A 20197-nucleotide genomic window follows, 5' to 3' on the forward strand; every position below is an offset into this window, starting at 1 on the left:
CGAGCCCGCGGCGGGCCCGGCGCCCCCCCGCGCCCGGAGGCCAACGCGGCCGCAGGGAGCCCGACGCGGCCGCGGGACACAAACGTGCACAAAACACGAGATTTAAATGCTTAGCAGCCAAACACATTTATTAGTATTTTTTTTCTTTTTTTCCAGGAACCCAAAAATAGTTTGTAGTTATAATGTAAGCAACTGAGTTGCACATAATACAATCATATCTTTCAAAAGAAACAAACAAACAAACAAACAAAAAAAAAACCAAAAAAAAGAAAAAAATGAAGAAAACAAAAAACCAAAAAAGCTGTTTAAAAGCCCAAAAAAACCTTCAGAAAACTTATATATAAGTATTACACCATCTCTCAGTTTCAATGAAATGACGACGACTTAATTCTTTATTACTCTTAACTTGTCACACTCCAATAAAACGTCACCCTTTTGTTTGTTTTTTTTCTTTTCTTTTTTTTTTTTTTTCTAAATCCAGCATGAGAAATACAGTACCTGCTATGGCAAAAATACACATAAAATGCAACATTTCAGCTTATTTGTACATTAGTAGAGTTTAAACATTTTATTGGTTTTTTTTTCTTTTTAAGTGAACCAGTGATCTTAAGTACCACTATACTAAAAGTAAAATAAAAATATAGAAAAGGAGGAAAAGGGGGCAGCCAGCCTTACAAGAGCACCTTCTAAAGTGCTGAGTTTCTGTGTCCATGGAAAACCCTTAGGAAGTTCAAACATTTCTGAGAACATGGGATGGAAATTAAGATGAAACCTGGATATGCAAGACATTGTGTCATCTCCTCTATATTCTCCCCATTTGTCCTGTAATTTTCCTTACTGCCCACTACAGAAAGAGGGGAGAAACCAGAACTACGGTAAGAGTTTAGTAAAGGAAGCCATTTCAAGTATAAGAAAAAAAAAAAAACACTTACAGGTAACTTGCAAATAGCATCAATATACACACAGCTACTATTTTTATTATTACAATGTCTGCTTCTGGGGGACAGTGTTTCAGGCAAGAGGACTTTAGCTGTACCTTCCTGTTACCTATTTATGTGCAAAGAAGAAAAGCTGCCTTTTCTAATCCAGCCATATTGGACATCAATGATTTTCTATTCAGCCACCTCATCCCTCCATTCCATAAGGAGAGAAAAAGGGGGCATTATTTTACGAAGACTAGATGAAATCAATCTGTTCCTCCATTCCTCTTCCAGACACACCCTTCTCCTATTAATTGTTTGCAAAGAAGAGAAACTTGCCCAACTCCCAATGCCCACCAGTAGCCAGTTTCCTGAACAGGTAGAAGGCATTTACCTTTGTAAACATAATCCCTTATGTTTGTGGAACTCAAAGCAGCATTTCACACCTCCAGCCGAGCAGTGGAGATGAAAATAGATCAGAACGCTCCCCTGTCACTGCTTTTCCTCCTCCTCTTTCCTCTTCCGCACCCAGGAAGATTACATTTGGTTATTTTTGTTAGAAGGTGGGTTTTTTTTTTGGTTCTTTGAGGACAATACTTAGCATTTAGTTCAAAGTAAACATTGCAGAATTACCATCTTCAGATTTATACTGCTGTTTGTTCTGCTTTTTAGATGAGAAAGAAAAAGCACTATGCATCAGATGTTCTGCAGGCTTTAGAGCAGATGTGGCAGAAAACCATGATACCTCTGTGTGTAAATGCCACAGGTGCACTTGCATTACTTTAGCTTCTTTCTCTGCAGAATCACTGTACACACTTCACCTTGATTACTGGCAGAGATGGAGAGGGTGGCATAGGGCAACAGTGGAGAGATGTGCCTAAGGCCACGGGGAGCAACGCAGGACAGAGAGGACCAGGGAGTGTCAGACAGAAGGGTTTCAGGTACAGAAACCATGTTCTTGATATTTCAAACGCCAAATTCTAAGAGGCATGGGCTCATATGCACATCCCTGAGACTCACATCCAAGAAAGAAGAAACAGGGACCAAGTGATTAAGAGGGGAGAAAGTAGCAGAGGTTCCCTGACAGCTGTGGGATTTACCCAATGAAGACCTCATCCCCCACCACCCTCCCAGAAACATTTTGGGAGAGTTGTAAGGCATATACACAAGCAGCATCTACCATCATTCTCTCTGTTCCTATGTTCTGTTGGCAGGTGATGGCTTCTGTATGTTGTGGACAACAAGAAGAGACACTGCATTTGAAGTGTGACTGGTAACACACTGAAATTAACTCAGGGAAGGACACAGGAAGCTACTCTGCCCTTCATCCCTGCAGCAGCAGCATAAAGTGGCCAGGTTCTTCATCTTACAGTCCCCTCTCTGGAACTATGCACCACCACCTCCCCTTCCCGACAGCAGGAAAAGATGTGTCTACTTGTAAGATGACATTACCAAAACTGCCATTTAATGGCAGGGAGAAGTACACAAGCTTTTTCTGATTTGGTGGTCTGGTGAAAGAAGCAGCAAGCTCAAAGTACTTCAGTGTTGAAGCTTACCTAAAAGTACTGGAGACATGTGACCTGTAGCAACACTGGCATAACTATATAAAGAAGAAAAGATGGAAACAGGCATAAAGACTGAAGAGTATGAATAACTGAATCTCTATCAACTTCTATCATTTAGGATCTGAGTGTCTAATGGATTGAATTATTTAAGAAAATCAAAAAGGTTATCTCCCTCCACACAAGCAAACAATGTAAAAAGAACTAGTGATCTTGCTGTGAAAATCTCATAATACTTCTATCATGCTTTTTTCTTTAAAGCACTTGACAAACCTTACAAGTTGATCCTCACAAAACCCCTGTGAGGTAGGTAAGTATTATTAACAACCCCGCTTTACAGATGAAAAAACAAAGGCAAAGTAGTTAAATGACTTGCCCAAGGCAAGGGAAGAGTAATGGCCAATGTTATAATTCAGGAGTTTCAGGCTTCCCAAACCTGTGCTCAAAACCACTAGTTCAAATATCTTTTTACAAAGGAGATAATAGATGGAAATAAAAGCCCATCAAGTTTAGAAGAAAAACTAAGATTTAGAAGGTTACATCAGAAGGGAAAATGTACCACGAGGTATTTTTGTGAATGAGACTAAGTTTCTGATTTTTTTTTTGTTTTTTTTTTAAAAGGCATTCTGACAGAGTGGAACCCTGATAAGATCACATCTGCAAGGCAGGCACAGATGTGAGAGTGATCATCAAGTCTATTACTTATTACAGTACTGTGAATGTCAACAAAAATAAAATTGCTGCATGAAAACACTGAATACAGGCAGGATAATATCTCAGTTTATGATATTACACCTAAGATAATGCCAGTACCATGGTTCACCATGGACAAAGGAAAAAGTCAAGTCAAAAGGTCCCTATTATAATAATGGAGAGAGCAGTGAGATCTACATTTTTTTTTTCTGAGGAGACTCTTCCTGGAAGCTCAGCAAGCTTCAAGGAATGCACATAATTCACCATGATTACATTTTGGAGATGTGAGGAAGTAAATCTTTTTAAATGACCATTATGATACCACCTTATAATAAAAATAGGATAGTTCCTTTTAAATAGAGGGCACCTGGTATACGTATCAGTCTACTTTCCTAAAATGGCAGATACTGTCACCATTAGCACTAAGTCACTGGCAGTAACACCAGACAACAAAACACCAGTAGCTGCTGACATTGAAAATACACAGCCCTCATAGCTGGGCTTTGATCAGCACTAGAAAGAAAGTACTGTCTCCACCATCCTGCCCACAGCTGTTCTGTCACTGCATGAAGAATACCAGAAACAGCAGCAAAGAAAATGTTAGGGATAAGGAAGCGTGGATATCAAGGACTAGCCATATTCCAATTCTCCTGGAAGAGCACAAGGACTGCTGAAATGGAAAACGAGTAGTAAATCAAAAAAACCCAGTGCCTGTGGCAGTGGGTTTCCTGAGCTTAACAAGGGCCAGAGCACAGGAGGTGGAAGATATTCCCCAGGTAGACCTGGAGTCCCATTCACCCTTTAGGCCCTGGGTTAACACTGTGTGGCTGAATTCACCCTGTGCAAGGCTGAGAGCTGATTTTGTTTTGCAGCCAACATTGGTTATTCAAATCTCTGCCCAGTTATCAATTGGCCAGCTTCTGACAAAAGAAAGGCTGTTATCAATTCCTTCTTAATTCAAAGTTATCACTTCCCCACACTTCCCCAAACTATAATGGATATGCCATGGACACAGAAACTCTTGAACAGTTTAGCAAAGTATCTTTGTCCCCTGCACCCCCTTTGCAGAATGCATAGTTTACAATTCACTTACAAAATAAAGAAGCAATGCTGACCACATATGGGACCTTTTTTTTTTTTTTTTTGAAAAAAGAACAAACAACCTCTTCTTAAGTTCAGTATCAAAATTCACATTTGCATAATAATACATTTCAAGGCCATTAGAGAGGAATGAGAGCGAAGCAAAGAAAACTGCAGAGTCTCTCCTCTCTTTGTCTTCCTGAATAGAGCTGAGGGATCCCACTGGAGTTTCTTTTCAGGGTGGGAATTACAAAGCGCTACAACAACAGCTCTTGATCTTGTACACCTCATGTTTTGGGTGGGACGAAGAGGTGAATTATTAGGAAAAAAAAAAAACAAATGGAAGGAGACACTGCAGATTCCCATGTTTAGCTACAAACAGCTTTGAATAAACAAAAAATTACTTCAAAAAAATTACTTTTTTCCTTTTAAACACTTCTACCTTACCATTTCAAAAACTTTTGTTTTTCTTCTTGTGTAATACCCTGTTCATTTAAATGGCAACATTAAGTGTGCTGGAAGTTGAAGGGTTGAAAAAAAATTTCCTGTTTTGCTTATCAGGACACGGGCAGAGAGGGTAAAAGTGTGCCTGCACCCACTATTTAACAGAAGCTACAAAACATCATCTTTTCTACATGTATAAATTTGTCTCAAACATCACTGTGTTCAAATTCTCCAGTGCTTACAAAAAACCTAAGCCACACGCACTCACACACATGCACACAAACATAAAGAGAAGCCACATAATACATATACAAACTCAACCTGCAACGCAGACTAGCCTAAAACTATCAACAGCTTCTGTGTGCATCACATGACATCTCTTTGCACCCCTCCCTCCCCCCCCAATCTCTACCACATATGAATACGTATTGTGCAGTGTAGAGACCAGCCAATGATGCTGCTTGTCAAAAGGGACCAGTGGGCTGCAATCTCAATGTCTGACCTTTTGAAAGAATAAATTGACCCTTGTCTCCCCTCCAGCCCAAGTGGTCTTCTCAATTAGACAGTCACTATACTCACAAAGGCACATTCATAAATACCACATTTAACTTACCGCTTGTATAAACATAGGAGGAAACGTTAAGCGCTTATACCCCAACCCATTCCTACTGACCCAGCAAGAAGTATCACAATAACATATCACTTGGTGAGACCTTACTCCACCTTTAGAAGGTACATATTAAAGAAGTCTTCAAACACCTCTTTTAATTTTTTTTTGCATAAATGAATGCTTTTTTTGTTTGTTTTTGGCTTACATATTTTGGAATACAGCACACTCACTATAAAGCTCTGTTGTAAGGCTACCCCCTAAAGTAAGGCTGTTCTACCTTGGCTTGCATTTTCACTTCATTTTGCTTCTTTTCCACATGTCCCCAAAACAAAACAAAAAAACCCACACAGCGCCTTATATAGAAAGGGTAAGCCAGATCTGGCAGGGAGAGGGAAGGGAAAGAAAGCACATAATATCATACCCATGTCACTAAAATAGCTATCCTAAAAAACTGTGCAACCTCAACAGAAACTGATGAAGAAAATGATCACTTATGGTTGGTTGTGTTTCATCTGAAACAGGAGGAGCTTCCACCTTGTCTCAATTAATAAAAACAAACATAAAAAAATGAGGAAGTTAGATCTGCAAAGGTAACAAAACACATTAACAGCCAAGAAGAGGCATTCAGCGCTCAAGGAAACGTTGCTTGCTGAACACAGCCTCCTTCTATTGCGCACTCCAGTCTCTTCCCCTCTGCCCACCACAGTCAAGAATATTTGCTGCTAAAGTACTTCAATACTTAACGCTGGCTGGCACCATGCATTCTTCCCTTTTTTTGTTCTTTTTCCCTGGAGTGCTCTGTATTACTTTACAGAAAGGCTGTCAAAACCAAGTCAAAAAACTCCCTTTCTCACTACAAAGTTTACAGGAACCCTAACACTGCTGAATGTTACCAGTCCCAACTGTCACACAAACAGGGCAAAAATGGCTCTTTTGCAGAGGGCACTTGATTTGCTAGATGCTTGCTAGGACTCTGGGAGACTTCTAGAGAAAAGCTTTCCTGCATAGCTCGATGAAAAGCAACGCGCAGGCAAACTGTTAATGCAAACAGATACTGTCTGCTGCGCGCTACAGATGAAACTGCATCTATTGTGGCCTGACAAGTTTTAAAAGTAGGCTCCAACCCACCAGGAGCTATGGCGCTTTTTGTAGCACAGATGAAACCTTAAATCACTTTTCACACAAGGATCAGAAGCTACAATTACTACATCACAAAGTTTAAGGTCACGTAACACCACAAAATAGAGCGCTATAATTTTAAACAGGATCCTGACTCAATTTTGACAGAAATGTAGACAGACCCTTAAAGTCTACTGTAGGCAAAGCTCTGTTTGGTGAGTCACTACAAAATGGACCTGTTTCCTATTATCTACTGCAAGGGAACTTTGGTAAAACTCAGCAACACTGGTATTTACAGTGATGGGACGCTTCTGCAGAACGTTGTGAAGGACATGGACTAGGCACGGCTGCTAAAGATCTCCAGTTTGGCTCCTGTCACTTAGTCCAACCAAGGTCTACTACAGCCTAACAGTTGCTCTGTGGTTTAGGTTTGGATGAAAATTCAGGACAACAGGGAGTACCAACTCTGTCTACACCGGGAACCTTCACATATTTCTCCCCATTACTGTTACCATCCTTCTGCCACAGGTGGAAGCCTAGTACTGGAGATGAAGGGGAAGAAAGTTTGGGTTTTAGTTATCTGTATTTTGATCACAGTGGGAATGACCATATGATCTAACAGTATCAGTTCCTAAAACTGCAAAGCAGTGGCAAATAAACAACAGACCTGAAATGATATTTTGTGCAAAATCCATTTAGACATACCAATGGATTCTGTGTATGTTGCTTCAGATTCAGGAGCAAAGCTGCACGTCAAAATTTTTTTTTTTCCTTAAAATTAATTTCAACGTAGTTGTCTTGGTATTACTTTCCTGCCTGTAAAGCATGCACGCATATTTACAATTAAGAAAGCTGCTTCCGTTAAGGGAACCTTACATCTTTAGAAAAAAAAAAAACCCCTACCTTCTACTCAATCAGGACTATTACCCTGAGATGTTAACCAGCCTCCACAAAACCTGCATTTCAATCCATCTGAGAACCTAGATACTAAGGTCACATGATTTACAGTGAAGGCATTATATGCAACACACACTGGAAACACAACAGGTCCTCATCTGCTATGTTAACCCTGATCCAGCTCATTTCATTGACCAGGCTTTTCAAATTTGGGTACCTCAGATATACAAACAGTGCTCCTCTTAAAAGTCAATAGGCAAACAATACGCACAAACAAAATAAGGAACTTAAGAGCGACGTCTTAATTATGAAGCAAAAAACGCAACGTAATCAAAATTCCCCCCCCAAAAAAACTACAGTACTACTTGGATGAACTATTAGGACACAGTGGAAGATGTGGCAGCATTTTTAAGAAGAAAAAAATAGGGCAAAAGTTCTAAGGAATAAATGCTTAGAAATTTCATGGAAAAAAAAGAGGCCAACTTAATATAAATTTTTAATTGTTATTTAATCTTTGAGGTGGTTATCCCACCAAGATTTTTGAAAACAACCTGTTTATATTGCAGAGGTAAAAACATACTTGGCTTAACATTCTTACTCATTACAAAAGCCACTTAATGTGAAGTACAATTAAAAAAAAAAATAAGAAAAGCCTGACACCCTGTGATTATAAAAAAAACCCAAACCAATAAAAACTCCACTCTCAAGACTGCTAGGCAAGTGTCCAGGTAGAAACATAAAAACACTGGGAAAAGATGGCAAGTATTCCAAAGCAAATGTCAGAAGTCTAAACACAGGTTTCTGAGCTGTACCACAGCTTTGCTTGCTAGACTCTTGTGGTCACTGCTAAGACAAGATCCTCAAATAGAGCAAAGAATTATCAAACAGATTAAAAGCTCTAGCTTGATAGACACTGCAAGGTAGGGTAAGCAAGGATTTTTATCTGGAAAGAGATGCCCTTAGTCTATTCCAAGCTGTGCTTTCCCCAGCCTCTTCTCCCTACCTTGCCAACATATTTAAAGAAGATGCTGCCAATGACTCCCTCCTGGGAACAGTTTTGTAAGAGCCCAGAATACCCTACCATCAATTCCTCCTGACTTTTTGCTGTTCGGAGCTCAAATGGTAGCAGAATGTTTACAACATTAAGCAATGGGTGTCCCCAACAGCTGAGTCTGGTTAGCACAATTCTCAGAGGCCACTTGCAATGGTTGGGAGGGCCATGACTAAGCCACAAAGATCTGTCAACTGTAGCTGGAATATAGATTAATGTAACTTTGACAATGTAGGAAAACTGTCACTGAGGAGACAGTCACTAACACTTACAGGATGCACATTCAGGAAACGAGGAGCAGATTGTTGTACTACAATAGGTTTGGACCCAGCTGACTGCTGAAACTTATAACTGTCAACCCTTCAGCAGTCAGTCACAACCCACTTCCAAGTGAATGTCAAGTCTGTCAGCTTTTTTGACTAAATGCTATGGTTTCCTCTCTTTTAGGACACTGCTGATTTGATAAAACACAGCTTCTGGCAAAGCACTCAAATTCTCTCATTAAAAAAACCCCAGTAAAATAAAATAAAATAAAATAGAATCCTAAACTTTCTAAGTAAACCCTCCTTCTACTGGCCCACGACAGGATTTTTAAAGCACATTATTATTACTACTGATGCATTATTTTCAATAGACTCACATGCACACGCAGCACAACATGGAAAACACTGGGCAGCTGCTATGAGAAAGACAAAATTTGGCATCTGATTTCTTTTACTAATAATAATAACAACAACAACAACTTAACTACTATTAAGTAACTCATTGCACGACTTGCTCACGCGGGCATGCTCTTCTTCCCTTAAGAATGGGCACATCTATTTCCATGAAGTGGCTACACTGCCTCACTTTGCCTCGCCTTCCCTCCCCTCCCCTCCCCTACTGTAGGGCATGTGGGTGCATGTAACAAGGCACTAGCGCGGTTTTTGTGGTTTGAGCCCAGCCGTTTCAGGCTGAGTAAGCCCCTGACCCCTAGAGCTGGGAGGCAGAAGTTGACCATCCCAACACTGAACTTTTAAGTTCAAGACTGTAAGCCCTGACAGCCAGCAGCAACAGGGTGAACAGAGGAGATTAACAGCTATTTCCCTCATATAAAATGAAACAGAAAGACTGGGAGGTGGGGTGGATGAAGAAAAGCAAGCAGCAAATCTCCAGGTGGGGAATTAAACTGACCAAGTAGCTGGAAACAGGGAAGTTGATTTCCAATGTACATTTTCATGGAGTTTTTCCATATTCTTTTTTTTCTGTAGTGAAAAAGGCAGGTTACTAAAACTACTTCATTACTGAGTACTCTGTCAGCACTGGCTTTCTTTAGCACTGCTCAGAAGTGGTTCAAAGAAGCACCATCATGTATTTCCTGCTAGTTGTCCTAACCAAGGGTTCTTTCAGTTAAACTCTACTGCATTTTAATAAGGTTTATACTTTCACTCTGCTTCAAAAAGGTGCTTGGAAGAATATTTTTATTTAGTTTCAATCGAGAGGGAATAGTAGGTTTCCATTCATACACTTCTCTTCTCCATGCAACTGCACACGTCTGCATGAGTAACGACACACAATAAATGATAACCCTTCTCCCACAAATTGTTTAAGATTGCAATGAATTCCTGTTGCTGATATTGAGAAGCTTTCTTAATGTATCTTAATTTAGAAAGTCTTTAAAATTCTTGATCCCTCGCTTGACAGTAACATTTGGAGATTTTTTCTTTTTTTCTTTTTCTTTTTATTTTTTTTTTAGCATTTTTATTTTAAAGTAAAAACTTTCAAACATTTTGAAGATTCAGGAACTTGTAAAAGTTTATCAACAAGAAACAGCCATCTATCTAGGATAAGGTTAAATAAACCATCTTCAAAAAACTGGCTTCCTACCCTAGAATTCCTGAGAATGCTTGCAAATTTAAAGCAGGAAAATAAAATGTTAAAATAAAAACAAAAACACTGTTAAATGCTCCCAGAGTTAGTCTTCATCTAAAATATATATATGCACTTTTTGGTCTTTTTTTTTTTTTTTGTACGTTTTAATTTTTTCCCTTTAAGCTTACAATGGAAGAACAATTTAGCTTTTCTTTTTAAATATTTCAAATCCCTCATTATGTCTTGTAAACAAGAGGGGCTCTAGCACCCGGCTTTCACCGTAGTATCGCAATGAAGTCAACTAGCCCAAAGTGCAGGAAAAGGGACCTTAGGGCAGGTTGGGAGAGAGAAGTGAGGGTGGAACACAGCAATGAACCAGCATGTATAGCAAATCATGTGACAGAACAGATACTGGCTTGCTCAGGCCAAAGGTGCTTCACTAGGAAGTACTGCTGGCACAGGACTTTTAAGAACCTGCTCTGCGTGTCCGAGCGTGCTTGGTCTTTGAGCAGAAACAAAGCTGTACAGATGCCTGAACACGAGGGTTACTAGCCAGCTAGCAGGAGCTGAAAGAGAGCATTTAGTTTCTTTGTGCATGGTGGGACAGATGGAGGAGACATGATAGGAAAGTATTTTCCAAAGGGGCCAGAGTATGCTGCATACTCCAGTTTACTAAACAAATACAAACCTACTCATACTTTTTTACCACATAACGCTTTGCATACAAATCTACAGGCATGTGTATATGCAGCATTTCCCTCAGTCAGTCTTCCTTGTGACATTGGGGCTTACATAGAAAGGGCAAATTAAATTAAACAGCCATTTAACTCCCTAGGCCTTCCCTCCCACCCCCAGCACACAGGCATACACACACACACACACACACACACACACACACACACGTGCACCAACCTCCCCCCCCCCCCCCCCATGACTTGCATCTGTCTTTGCTTCTGCCCACCAAACCCATGAGTTAAATGCATTAGACATGGTCATATCCTTCAATGAAAACTCTGAAGAAACAGACTCCCCCTATCTGCCCCCCTCCACCAGGTGATAAAGCACTGTTCCTCCTGAGGGCTGGAATGGACAGGTATGTGCTGGTACAGAAGGTCGGCACTTTGTTAGACAGTGTAACAGCTGGACAATGCTGCATGGAAGTCCTAGCACTTATGGGAAAAGTACCGGCATGTCTCTTCCCTCTTTCCCCGGCCCCACCCCACAAAAAGCTTCCTGCTTTGTGTCAAGGGATGTTCCTTCAAGTCTAGTACAACTCTTCTCACAACAACAGGTCTTAGAAGTTTTGTTCCCAGCGCACACATGCACGCACACACTGGCTATCACTGTGGATTATAGGTCACCCCTATCCTGCCCAGAGTATTACTACACTGATGCTAAAAAAACCCCAAACCTTTCCTTAAATACAGAAATTAAAAAGCAACAGTACAGAAAAAAAGTAAAAACAAAAAACAAAAAGGTGCAATACTTCTTTTAAAAAAAGTCTTTGCTAGTTATATACCTCCCTAAGCAAAACCACGTACACAGGAAAAAAACACAACACAGAGAAACAAAAGGAAACCTTTGAAGTACACACTGGTTTAAGAACATTCGTAAGTAAACGTTTCTGTCAGTGATGGTCTGGCGCTGTAATGACACCAAGGCCTGGCACAGGTAACGCTCACCATGAAGGACGCAGGAAGGAGTTAGCTGCATGTGCTTTCAGGAGATGAGGCAGGCTGGCCAGCACTTTGCTGACACCATTTAGTTTTTTGTCAGTTTTAATAGAAGCAGTAAATCAACTAAAAGGCTAATTTGGTTGGGCTGGATTTTCAAGCTTTTGATGGATTTCTCCAGAATGAGTACAGGTGCTTATTTAAGTTCGGGGGAGAAAAGAAACACTCTTTTTTAAAGGTACTGAAGCTTGCAAGAGACTGAAAAAGAACATTTGTCTATCTGCACAAAAAATGGCAATGTCTTCTTTCCTCCTGTTTTCCCCTTGTTGGAAGAAATAAATGGCTTGCATTATGTAACAAACACTCTAGGGTTCATTCAGTACAAAAACCCCACATGCAGACATAAATAAAGATACTGTTACTCAAATGACAACATTGTTTTCCCTCTCATCAAATCCTCTGGATATGGCAGTGTTCTGCTCTACCACAGGGTTAGAACAAGGGCTAGGAAGCAATTATCCACTCTTTATGATCTGCAGATTTGAGATAGCACCCTGCTAAAACAAATTTTAAAAAAACCTACTGACAAATTTTAATCCAGCCCAACTGGATTCCGCTTCAGCCACAGGGACTCCACCATGCCTGTCTTGCTTTCAGAATCAAGACATGCAGAGGGCCAGCCAGCCCGTAGACCATCAGCAATGCAGCGTTTCAAGATTATATATATAGAGAAAAAAATGCACACACACAAACATGTGCACACGCACTCACACAGAAACAAGCACACGCGGGCAGTTACATGTGCCAGAACACACTGGTACTTATCAACCAGCCAATCACAAAGTGTTGGTTTTTTTGTTTTGTTTGTTTTTTCTGTTTTGTTTTTTTTGTGGGTTTTTAATTTTTAAATTTTTTTTCTAGGTTTTTTTTTTTGTTTTTATTTTTGTTTTTAAAGTGAGGCTCCGTCAAGTCTTTCCCTCCCCCCCCTTATTCTTTTGAACCCCTCCCCAACCCCAACCCAACATGGTAGACCTAAGGACGGAAACACACCCAGTGCAAACAAAGTTAAAAAGCTATTTTTTCAGTATATATGTTTCTTAGCAACAACTTCCGTATAACATGAAAAAGTGAAAAACTAGAAACTAATTTTTTTAATTTTTTCTGTTTAAATTTAAATGGTATGTGTACTTGCTTCACATTGTCTTTCTAAGTTGGCGTTCACGATTCAAGTATTTCAAGAGTGATATGTTCTCTTTTTGGATTCATATTCCAAACGAAAAAACTGAAGTTATATAAGGGAGGCAACTATGTGCTCAGACAGTCTGTCAATGACCCACCTTTTTTTCTTTCTCCGTTTTCTTTTTTCCTTTTATAAATGTATTTATTGCAAGTTGAAAAAAACGAAAAAGGTCAAGTTAGTGCTGCTGCTGTTCCAAAAAAGGTCACGAGGTCAGAGTTGAAAGTTCTAAGTTCAGATTGAATCCGACCCTCCTCCCAGAAGGTCTCCAGGTAGTAAGGGAGCAGGGCTGCCCATTCGATGTGGATCCTCTACACTTGGGACCCCCCACAAGCTTGAAGAATAGTTTGGGGGCCCCCACAATGAAGCGCCAGTGAGATCACCCCCACTGCTGCCGCCGCCGCCACCACTGCTCCACTGCCCAAGCCCTGTTGACCCACCAAAGAGATTCAAAGCAGGTCCAACTGGATCTGTCTGGTTCTGTCCTGTCTCCAGGGATTGCCAGCCTGCTGCGGGCGCACTCGGGGTTGCTGCAGGTGTAGGGGGCTGAGCTTGTGCCAAAAAGCGACTAACCTCTTCATCTGTGGCAAACTCAGCCAAGATGGTAGTGTTTCCCAACACACACCTACAGGCAAGGTACACATGAGAAAAAAAATAGTGTCAAAAGGTAAGGGCCAGGGATTCAGACAGCACAGGAACAACACTAATAGGTGACCAAACCAAAGGAAGGGTCAGCTACATTGCTACAATGGGAGTGGACATGGAAAACTTCAGCTGTTTATAATGGTGAAACTCACCCAAAACAAAAGAACTTCCATTTTATATGGGAAAAAAACAAAACAAAACAAAAACTCCCCAACCCCCTTGCCCCAACATTCAGTTGTACCTGAACAAAATCTTAATAAATTTAAACTAAGGTTCTGAATGTTAACATGAAGAGCAATAAAAGTGCCTATACCACATAGGTAAATGCACATATGCCACCTTTCAAACAAAAAGGACGAAGAACAGGTTAAAAGCCTTTGGAATTCAGGAGATTAGTAAAATATAAAAATTTTAGGGGCTTACACCACCAATCCCACACCCTCAAAGATTTCTGTCTCAAAACCTTGCTTACATGTGCAGTGCAGTCTGGGCCTTGGCCGCCTCCTGTTTGGTGTTATATCGGATGAGGGCGGTGCCCTGGGTCAGGTTCAGATGGAATGTCAGCAGTGGGCCATGCTGCATGCAGATCGTCCTCAAGGTTGACCCATCAATCTGAGGAAGAACAACCAGGATGAAACGGATGTTTGTAATTATTTCTCCAAACATACTTTGAACCTGACTTCGTCACAGTAACTGAAAAATATGCTGCTCTCAGAAAGAAAAACAGATGAAAGCAGTGGGAAGAAAGCAAAGGTGACAGAAGTTGATTTTCAAACAGGAACTGGTATGTCTTGACTTCTCACAGTTACATGGAGTTTGCCTTAGTATGGAATAATCTAAATTATCTTTCCTGTTCATTTACAGCTTGAGTCCAGTCTTCCCTCTTTCACTAAGTTTCTTACACTGTCACTATCCTTATGTTGACAGCTTTTCCAGTAATTATACACAACTTGTACTTCTCACCATCTTCAGTCATCAGAATTTCTACCAAAAGAACCAGAATGTCTAAGTCTCCAGCTGTTTGATTTCAGTAGAACGTATATAAACTACTTCTTAAAAGGTTTTTGCAAAATTGGAAATATCTCGACAACGAAATTTTTGAAAATTTATTTTGGTGCTTCTTTGTCTTTGTGGGTTATGAAACAGTGACAGAAAGTGTCAGTGATTCTGCTGCCAAACCCACTGATGTTCATTCCATGTGAACTAACGTTTTCACAGCAGTTGTTGCCTACACTCCTTCTGCAGCAGTAACAGCTTGTTACTTACCTCCAGTAACAGCTGTTCTCCCAGGTGCTCTGCACAGACAGATTCCATTCCTGGTGTGCCACAGGGACATGGACATACGAATGGAATCCGTATGTGCAAATACTTAAGGAAATGCTACTTTCTTCCTTCTTTCCCCCCTGTTTTATAATACATCTTCAAATGAGGGAAAAGGAAGTTGTGTGGTGGTATGGTCAAGGTTAAAACAGAGAACCTTAAAATGAACATACAGTTCTTTCCAAGCCTAACAATTCTACGAGTCTATGAATCCATCAGAACCTTTACACTTCTCTCTCCAGTGTACTGATCCACAATAAAGAGAGAATCCATAATGAGACAGTTATGATTTGTTTCTCTTTCCTACTAACTTAAACAACTCCAAAATATATTCTTCTTCCACTAAATAATTCCTAAAGCAGCATTGAAGTATTTTACACAAGCCAGACTTAGAACTGTGCTTTTTCCTCACACTGCTTCTTCCTTCACATCAAGGTAAACAGTCTTTTTTACAGAAGGAGCACAGCTCGCCATTTCGGGTGATGTGCTGGAGATCTCAGCTTTTCCTTTCACATCAACCCTTTCTTGCAGACTGTAGAAACAAGGTAAATTATCTGGCTGAAGAGGGGACTCTCTGTCAAGACCTCAGGATACTGCTGATAATCATATTAGCTGTTCCTAGGCCTTGAATACTAATTAGGAATGCTGAAACCAAGACCTTCACAGAATTCATTTGGAATGGCAGCAAACTTTGAGAATACTTGCAGAAATAACCTAACTAGACTGGTTTTGGCAGGAGCGCTGGAAAAATTCTGCGGTTTCACTATGGAAACACTAAAGTGAAAACTGGCACTTACATCAAATTTCTTATTGACAACATCCCAAAGAACAGCTATAAACCATTTCACATTATAGTAATGAAATTCACCTTCACTTCTAAAAAAAATCTTTCTGTTCAATTATTCTTTGTAACTCTTAAGTAAAGAAATGTTTTAACAGTCACATAGCAAAACCTGAACATCTTAAAATTAGCTGAAGAGATTACAATAGAAAAACCATTCAGACTGCAGCTCGGTTTAGTAGAAATATGTTACATATGCTGACAAATCTGATTTTGTCAGATTTTATTCAAAAAGAAACAACTGAATAATTCACAAATCTTTGCTAAAGCAAACAAGTCCCCAGAAACAACCACAGAAAATACCTGTGGAGTGAGATTGTGAAGAACCAGCCAGTAGCTAGGACGAACTGAGCCACCATCACTCCAAGTAGATGCTGCAAATTATAAGACAGAGCAATCAAGACAGATTTGATACAAAGAAAAACCATCTTTCTTGACAGTTAGGTCTTTCAGAAAAAAAATCAGCATTACGAGCCCTGTTAAAACATGAAAGTCTAATCTTCAGTCCTGAAAATAAAATGACACCTTTGCTCGCAGTTCACATCAAGATTAATTTTACTAGATTTTGTCTTTCAGGAGTTTCTCTCACACAGCAAGCATCTAGTCTTGAAAGGCCCTATGTAGCAGGTATTCTCAGCCCTTTTTCACTCATTCCCTGCAGCAGGACCTGGGATTCCACCTCCACTGCCCCAATTACTGACAGCAAATTTCCATTTCAAGAAGAAACTCTCTTTTTTCCTATTACCAGACAACTGCAACTTTCTTTCCTCCACACCACTGGTGCTGTAAAACATACATTGCTCAGGTCTGACCAGTGATGCTACCAGTAGGTTTGTTCTCACCAGAGCCAAGCCTTGAGTCCTGTGCCCCCCAGCCCCTGACTGATCTGGGTGCTGTGCTGTTCCATGGAGATGATGGTTTGGGGTTGGTCAGGCCAGGAGGTGGGCGGGGCAGCCCTGTAGTGTTCCTTGAGGAAATATGGTTTTTCCACATCTTGTTGGAGAGATGAGTGGGATTGTGTCCTATAGGATCTGGGGACCACGTTGATTTGTAATCACTGAATTTTGCTGAAAGATTAAAGAAATTGCATATATTAGAGAAACTTGTGAGATTAAGTACCTGTCCTATCACACCAAGTCTTTTGACTGCATTTATATTGGAGACAAGCACAAAACACAGGCCCATACAACAGTTAATTTATCACACTAAAAAAACCCCCATGCTACATGTAAGTTAATATTTGCTTATTTTACATATGCTGATTTAAAAAAAGTAATATAACAGGACCCTTTATGATAATGTAGCTGTTTGCAGTATGTTACATCATTAGATGAACTACAACTTTTATGTACACACTACATTTAATCTGAAACTTTCTTAAAAGTTTTGGCACTACCGACCTTTAATGAAACTGAACCTCCTTCATGTAAAAAAAACCTGCAGAGCACTGAAAGGAGTATTCACCATTCCTGGTCTACTAAGCTAATGTTGCCTCCTAAAGATGTCCTCCCTACAAGATCAAAGCTTTCTTGAGAGTCGCAAAGCTCACACAATGTTGACACAGCAATACTGCATAAAGAAGGCTGCTTAGCTGTGTGATGGCTGGACACAGCACAATCTTGATAGTGCTTTTTTTTTATAGAAAGTATTACTAATAGGCAGATGCCTGTTAGAAGACCTATAGTGGATATCCATAACACATTTCAAGAATTCTTTATAAAGAAATGCAATAAAAGAGAAAAAAAAAAAGCACTCCCCAAAACACCACTATTGGTCAGGAATATTTGCAAGCTCTGCCTAAATCAATTTTTAAAAGAAGGCAGACTGCAAATTCTCCCACAACTTCTGACACAAGGGACATTTCAAAAGTCCTAATTCCTAGAAAATTCCTCTTTGTTCTGGACTGAGAACCAGCCAACAGAGACTGGGGGGAAGGCTGTGTCAGACATTACCTTAATCGTAACTCTCATGTACATGTGTGCAAATACGTGCATTTACTTTCCTCACCAGCAGACGGTGGTGAATGAAATTTGAAATAAAGTGAAAAAGCACAGACTTATGGCATGCCAGGGAACCATAAAATAACACATCTGGAAACCAAGATCATAAAGCTTTCAGCATGTATAAGCATGCTTCAATTTACAGCTAGATCTCTGTATTTCCATGACACAGAAATAGTCAGTACCAAGCAGGTTTCAAGCACTAACCTTTGAAAGTGCTTAAAAACCTGCTTTCACTGGACTCTGCTTTACAGACAGGTGAATTCTAAATTTTCAGTTCAGGTGATTGGCTCTCTGACTGTAAAACACTTGTGTCCAGCAGACAAAAAGAAATTGGCATGTGTCAGCAGTCTCATTTCCTCAATTTAACTATGACTTCAATATTTTTATCTCTTCAGTCTTTCTTATGTGCTAGACAAAAATTAAGCAAAGGCAAGAAGTTGCTACATGCCACTCCTTTCCACAGGCTATAACAGAGGAGCCTTTATATCACTAGAATGCTGCATACACTGCTTCAAACCAAAGTCAGCTTACAAATCAGTGGCACGAACTCAGCTTTTCTTAAGGACCAAAGAGCACTTTCAACACATTTGGTGAAGACGCTGAGGTAACGCCTGAACACAGCTTCCATTCAGTATGATGAAAAAAACCTGAAGTTCAAGCCAGATGTAGCTCTCAGCTCTGTTCATCACCTCTGTTATTTATACACAACGCTTCATTTTTAAGTTATTGTCAAGACAATGATGTCTTCAAGAAAAAATTCTGACATCTGAAAGAAGCTTAAAATCCAAATGGTTCATCTGGAGCAAGTATTTCCAGCACTTTACAGCGAAGTGTGTACAGAAACAGCTTTCTACCAGAAAGCTGTGGAGACCTTCTTATGAAGGATGTTAGACATATATTTAAGTTTATATATACAGGCCAACCATTAAAAGCAAGAGGACCAAATGTCTTCACTGTCCAGATTTCAGGGAATGATGAGTGCTATAAAAGGCAAGGCAAAACCATTCCCTTCACAGCACTCCCATGTCCTAAAGTTAAAGTAAATAAAATCACTCACCCTTACTAGTACATACATAAGCAGGTAATATTTTTAAAGTTATGACATGTAAACAGACTGTACATGTACTGTTTTTATCTTTTGTTTTGCATCTGCTGCTTTCTACTACTCATTCTTTAACTTGCATAATATGCTGGTTTTGGCTGGGGGAGAGTCAATTACCTTTGTAGTACTTGGTATGGGGCTCTGTTTTGGATTTGTGCTGGGAATGATGCCTTAGGTTTTAGCTTTTATATTTTCCAGATTCTGTACTGCTTTAGTGTGTAGTTCTGAGCTTCATATTAAGAGATGGTAAGCTCTCTTCACAGAGTAACTAGAAAAAACAATTCCTTTCCCTAGCTTGGGACCAAAGACAATCGACCCAAATTTCAGGCCCGAGAGCATAAACAACGTGAACTGAAGAGAGAAAAACAAGAAGGCTGGGACTGCATGGGCTAAAGCTGTAACTGGACAATTAACTTCAATATGCAAATGGACCAGAACTTATACAAGTGAGAGACCTTGTGACTGGTCATCCATTTTTGTGACCATTTTGGGTTCATCTTGGGTGTAGCCCTGGCTGGGCTCTTGTACTGCCCAAGGTGTATCCATTGAGGCCTTTTAATAAATACCTACTTAATTCTTTAACTCCGCCTAGCCTCTATTTTAGGTCAGCCTTCACAAGGTATCATGAACAGCATGGATAAATACAGATGATTTAGTTACATTGCTGTGGAGTGCCTATACAGCATCAAGGCTGTTTCTGTTTCTCACATCCTCCCACCAGCAGGAGGGATGAGTGTGCACAAGAAGGTATGAGGAAACACGGCCAGGACAGCTGACCCCAATGGTGCAAAGGGATACTCCATACTAGATGGAGTAATGCTCAGCATATAAAGGGTGGGGGGAAGAGGAAGGAGGGGGTTATATTCAGAGTTATGGTGTTTGTCTTCCCAAGTCACTGTTACACATGATGGACTAAATATTGCAAGTGGAACAACAATGGACTAGTGCTAAACGAAAAATGCTTTGTCTAGTTAAGTTTCAAAGCCTGCATACCTGAAGTGCTATGAACGTTGGTGAAGGAATTGTCAGAGGCACTGTAGGGCCAGGCACCAGGTGAAGGCAGCGAGGTGTTGAGGGAAGAATTAGACCCTATCAAAGTGAAAAGGAGAGAGAAAGAGGACACCAAGTTCACAGAGTTTCTGTAACACC

At 40.2% G+C, this 20197-nt stretch overlaps 1 protein-coding gene across 13 annotated transcripts in view; it reads right to left on the bottom strand.

Annotated features, from left to right (window-relative positions):
- Positions 1-101: 101 nt before the first annotated feature.
- The window catches only part of TNRC6B (trinucleotide repeat containing adaptor 6B), a 133445-nt gene continuing 113349 nt past the window's right edge, over positions 102-20197 (bottom strand). For all 13 annotated transcript variants that reach the window (XM_050982500.1, XM_050982503.1, XM_050982496.1 and 10 more), the window contains 5 exons: positions 20042-20137; positions 16786-17010; positions 16247-16317; positions 14255-14394; positions 102-13762 (listed from right to left, as the gene is read on the bottom strand). In XM_050982500.1, the coding sequence (XP_050838457.1) occupies positions 13372-13762; positions 14255-14394; positions 16247-16317; positions 16786-17010; positions 20042-20137 (923 nt within the window). In that variant the 3' untranslated portion in view covers positions 102-13371. The remainder of the gene's footprint in view (positions 13763-14254; positions 14395-16246; positions 16318-16785; positions 17011-20041; positions 20138-20197) is intronic.

Source organism: Serinus canaria, chromosome 1A (genome assembly GCF_022539315.1).
Source record: "Serinus canaria isolate serCan28SL12 chromosome 1A, serCan2020, whole genome shotgun sequence".
Classification (NCBI taxonomy): Eukaryota; Metazoa; Chordata; class Aves; order Passeriformes; family Fringillidae; genus Serinus; species Serinus canaria.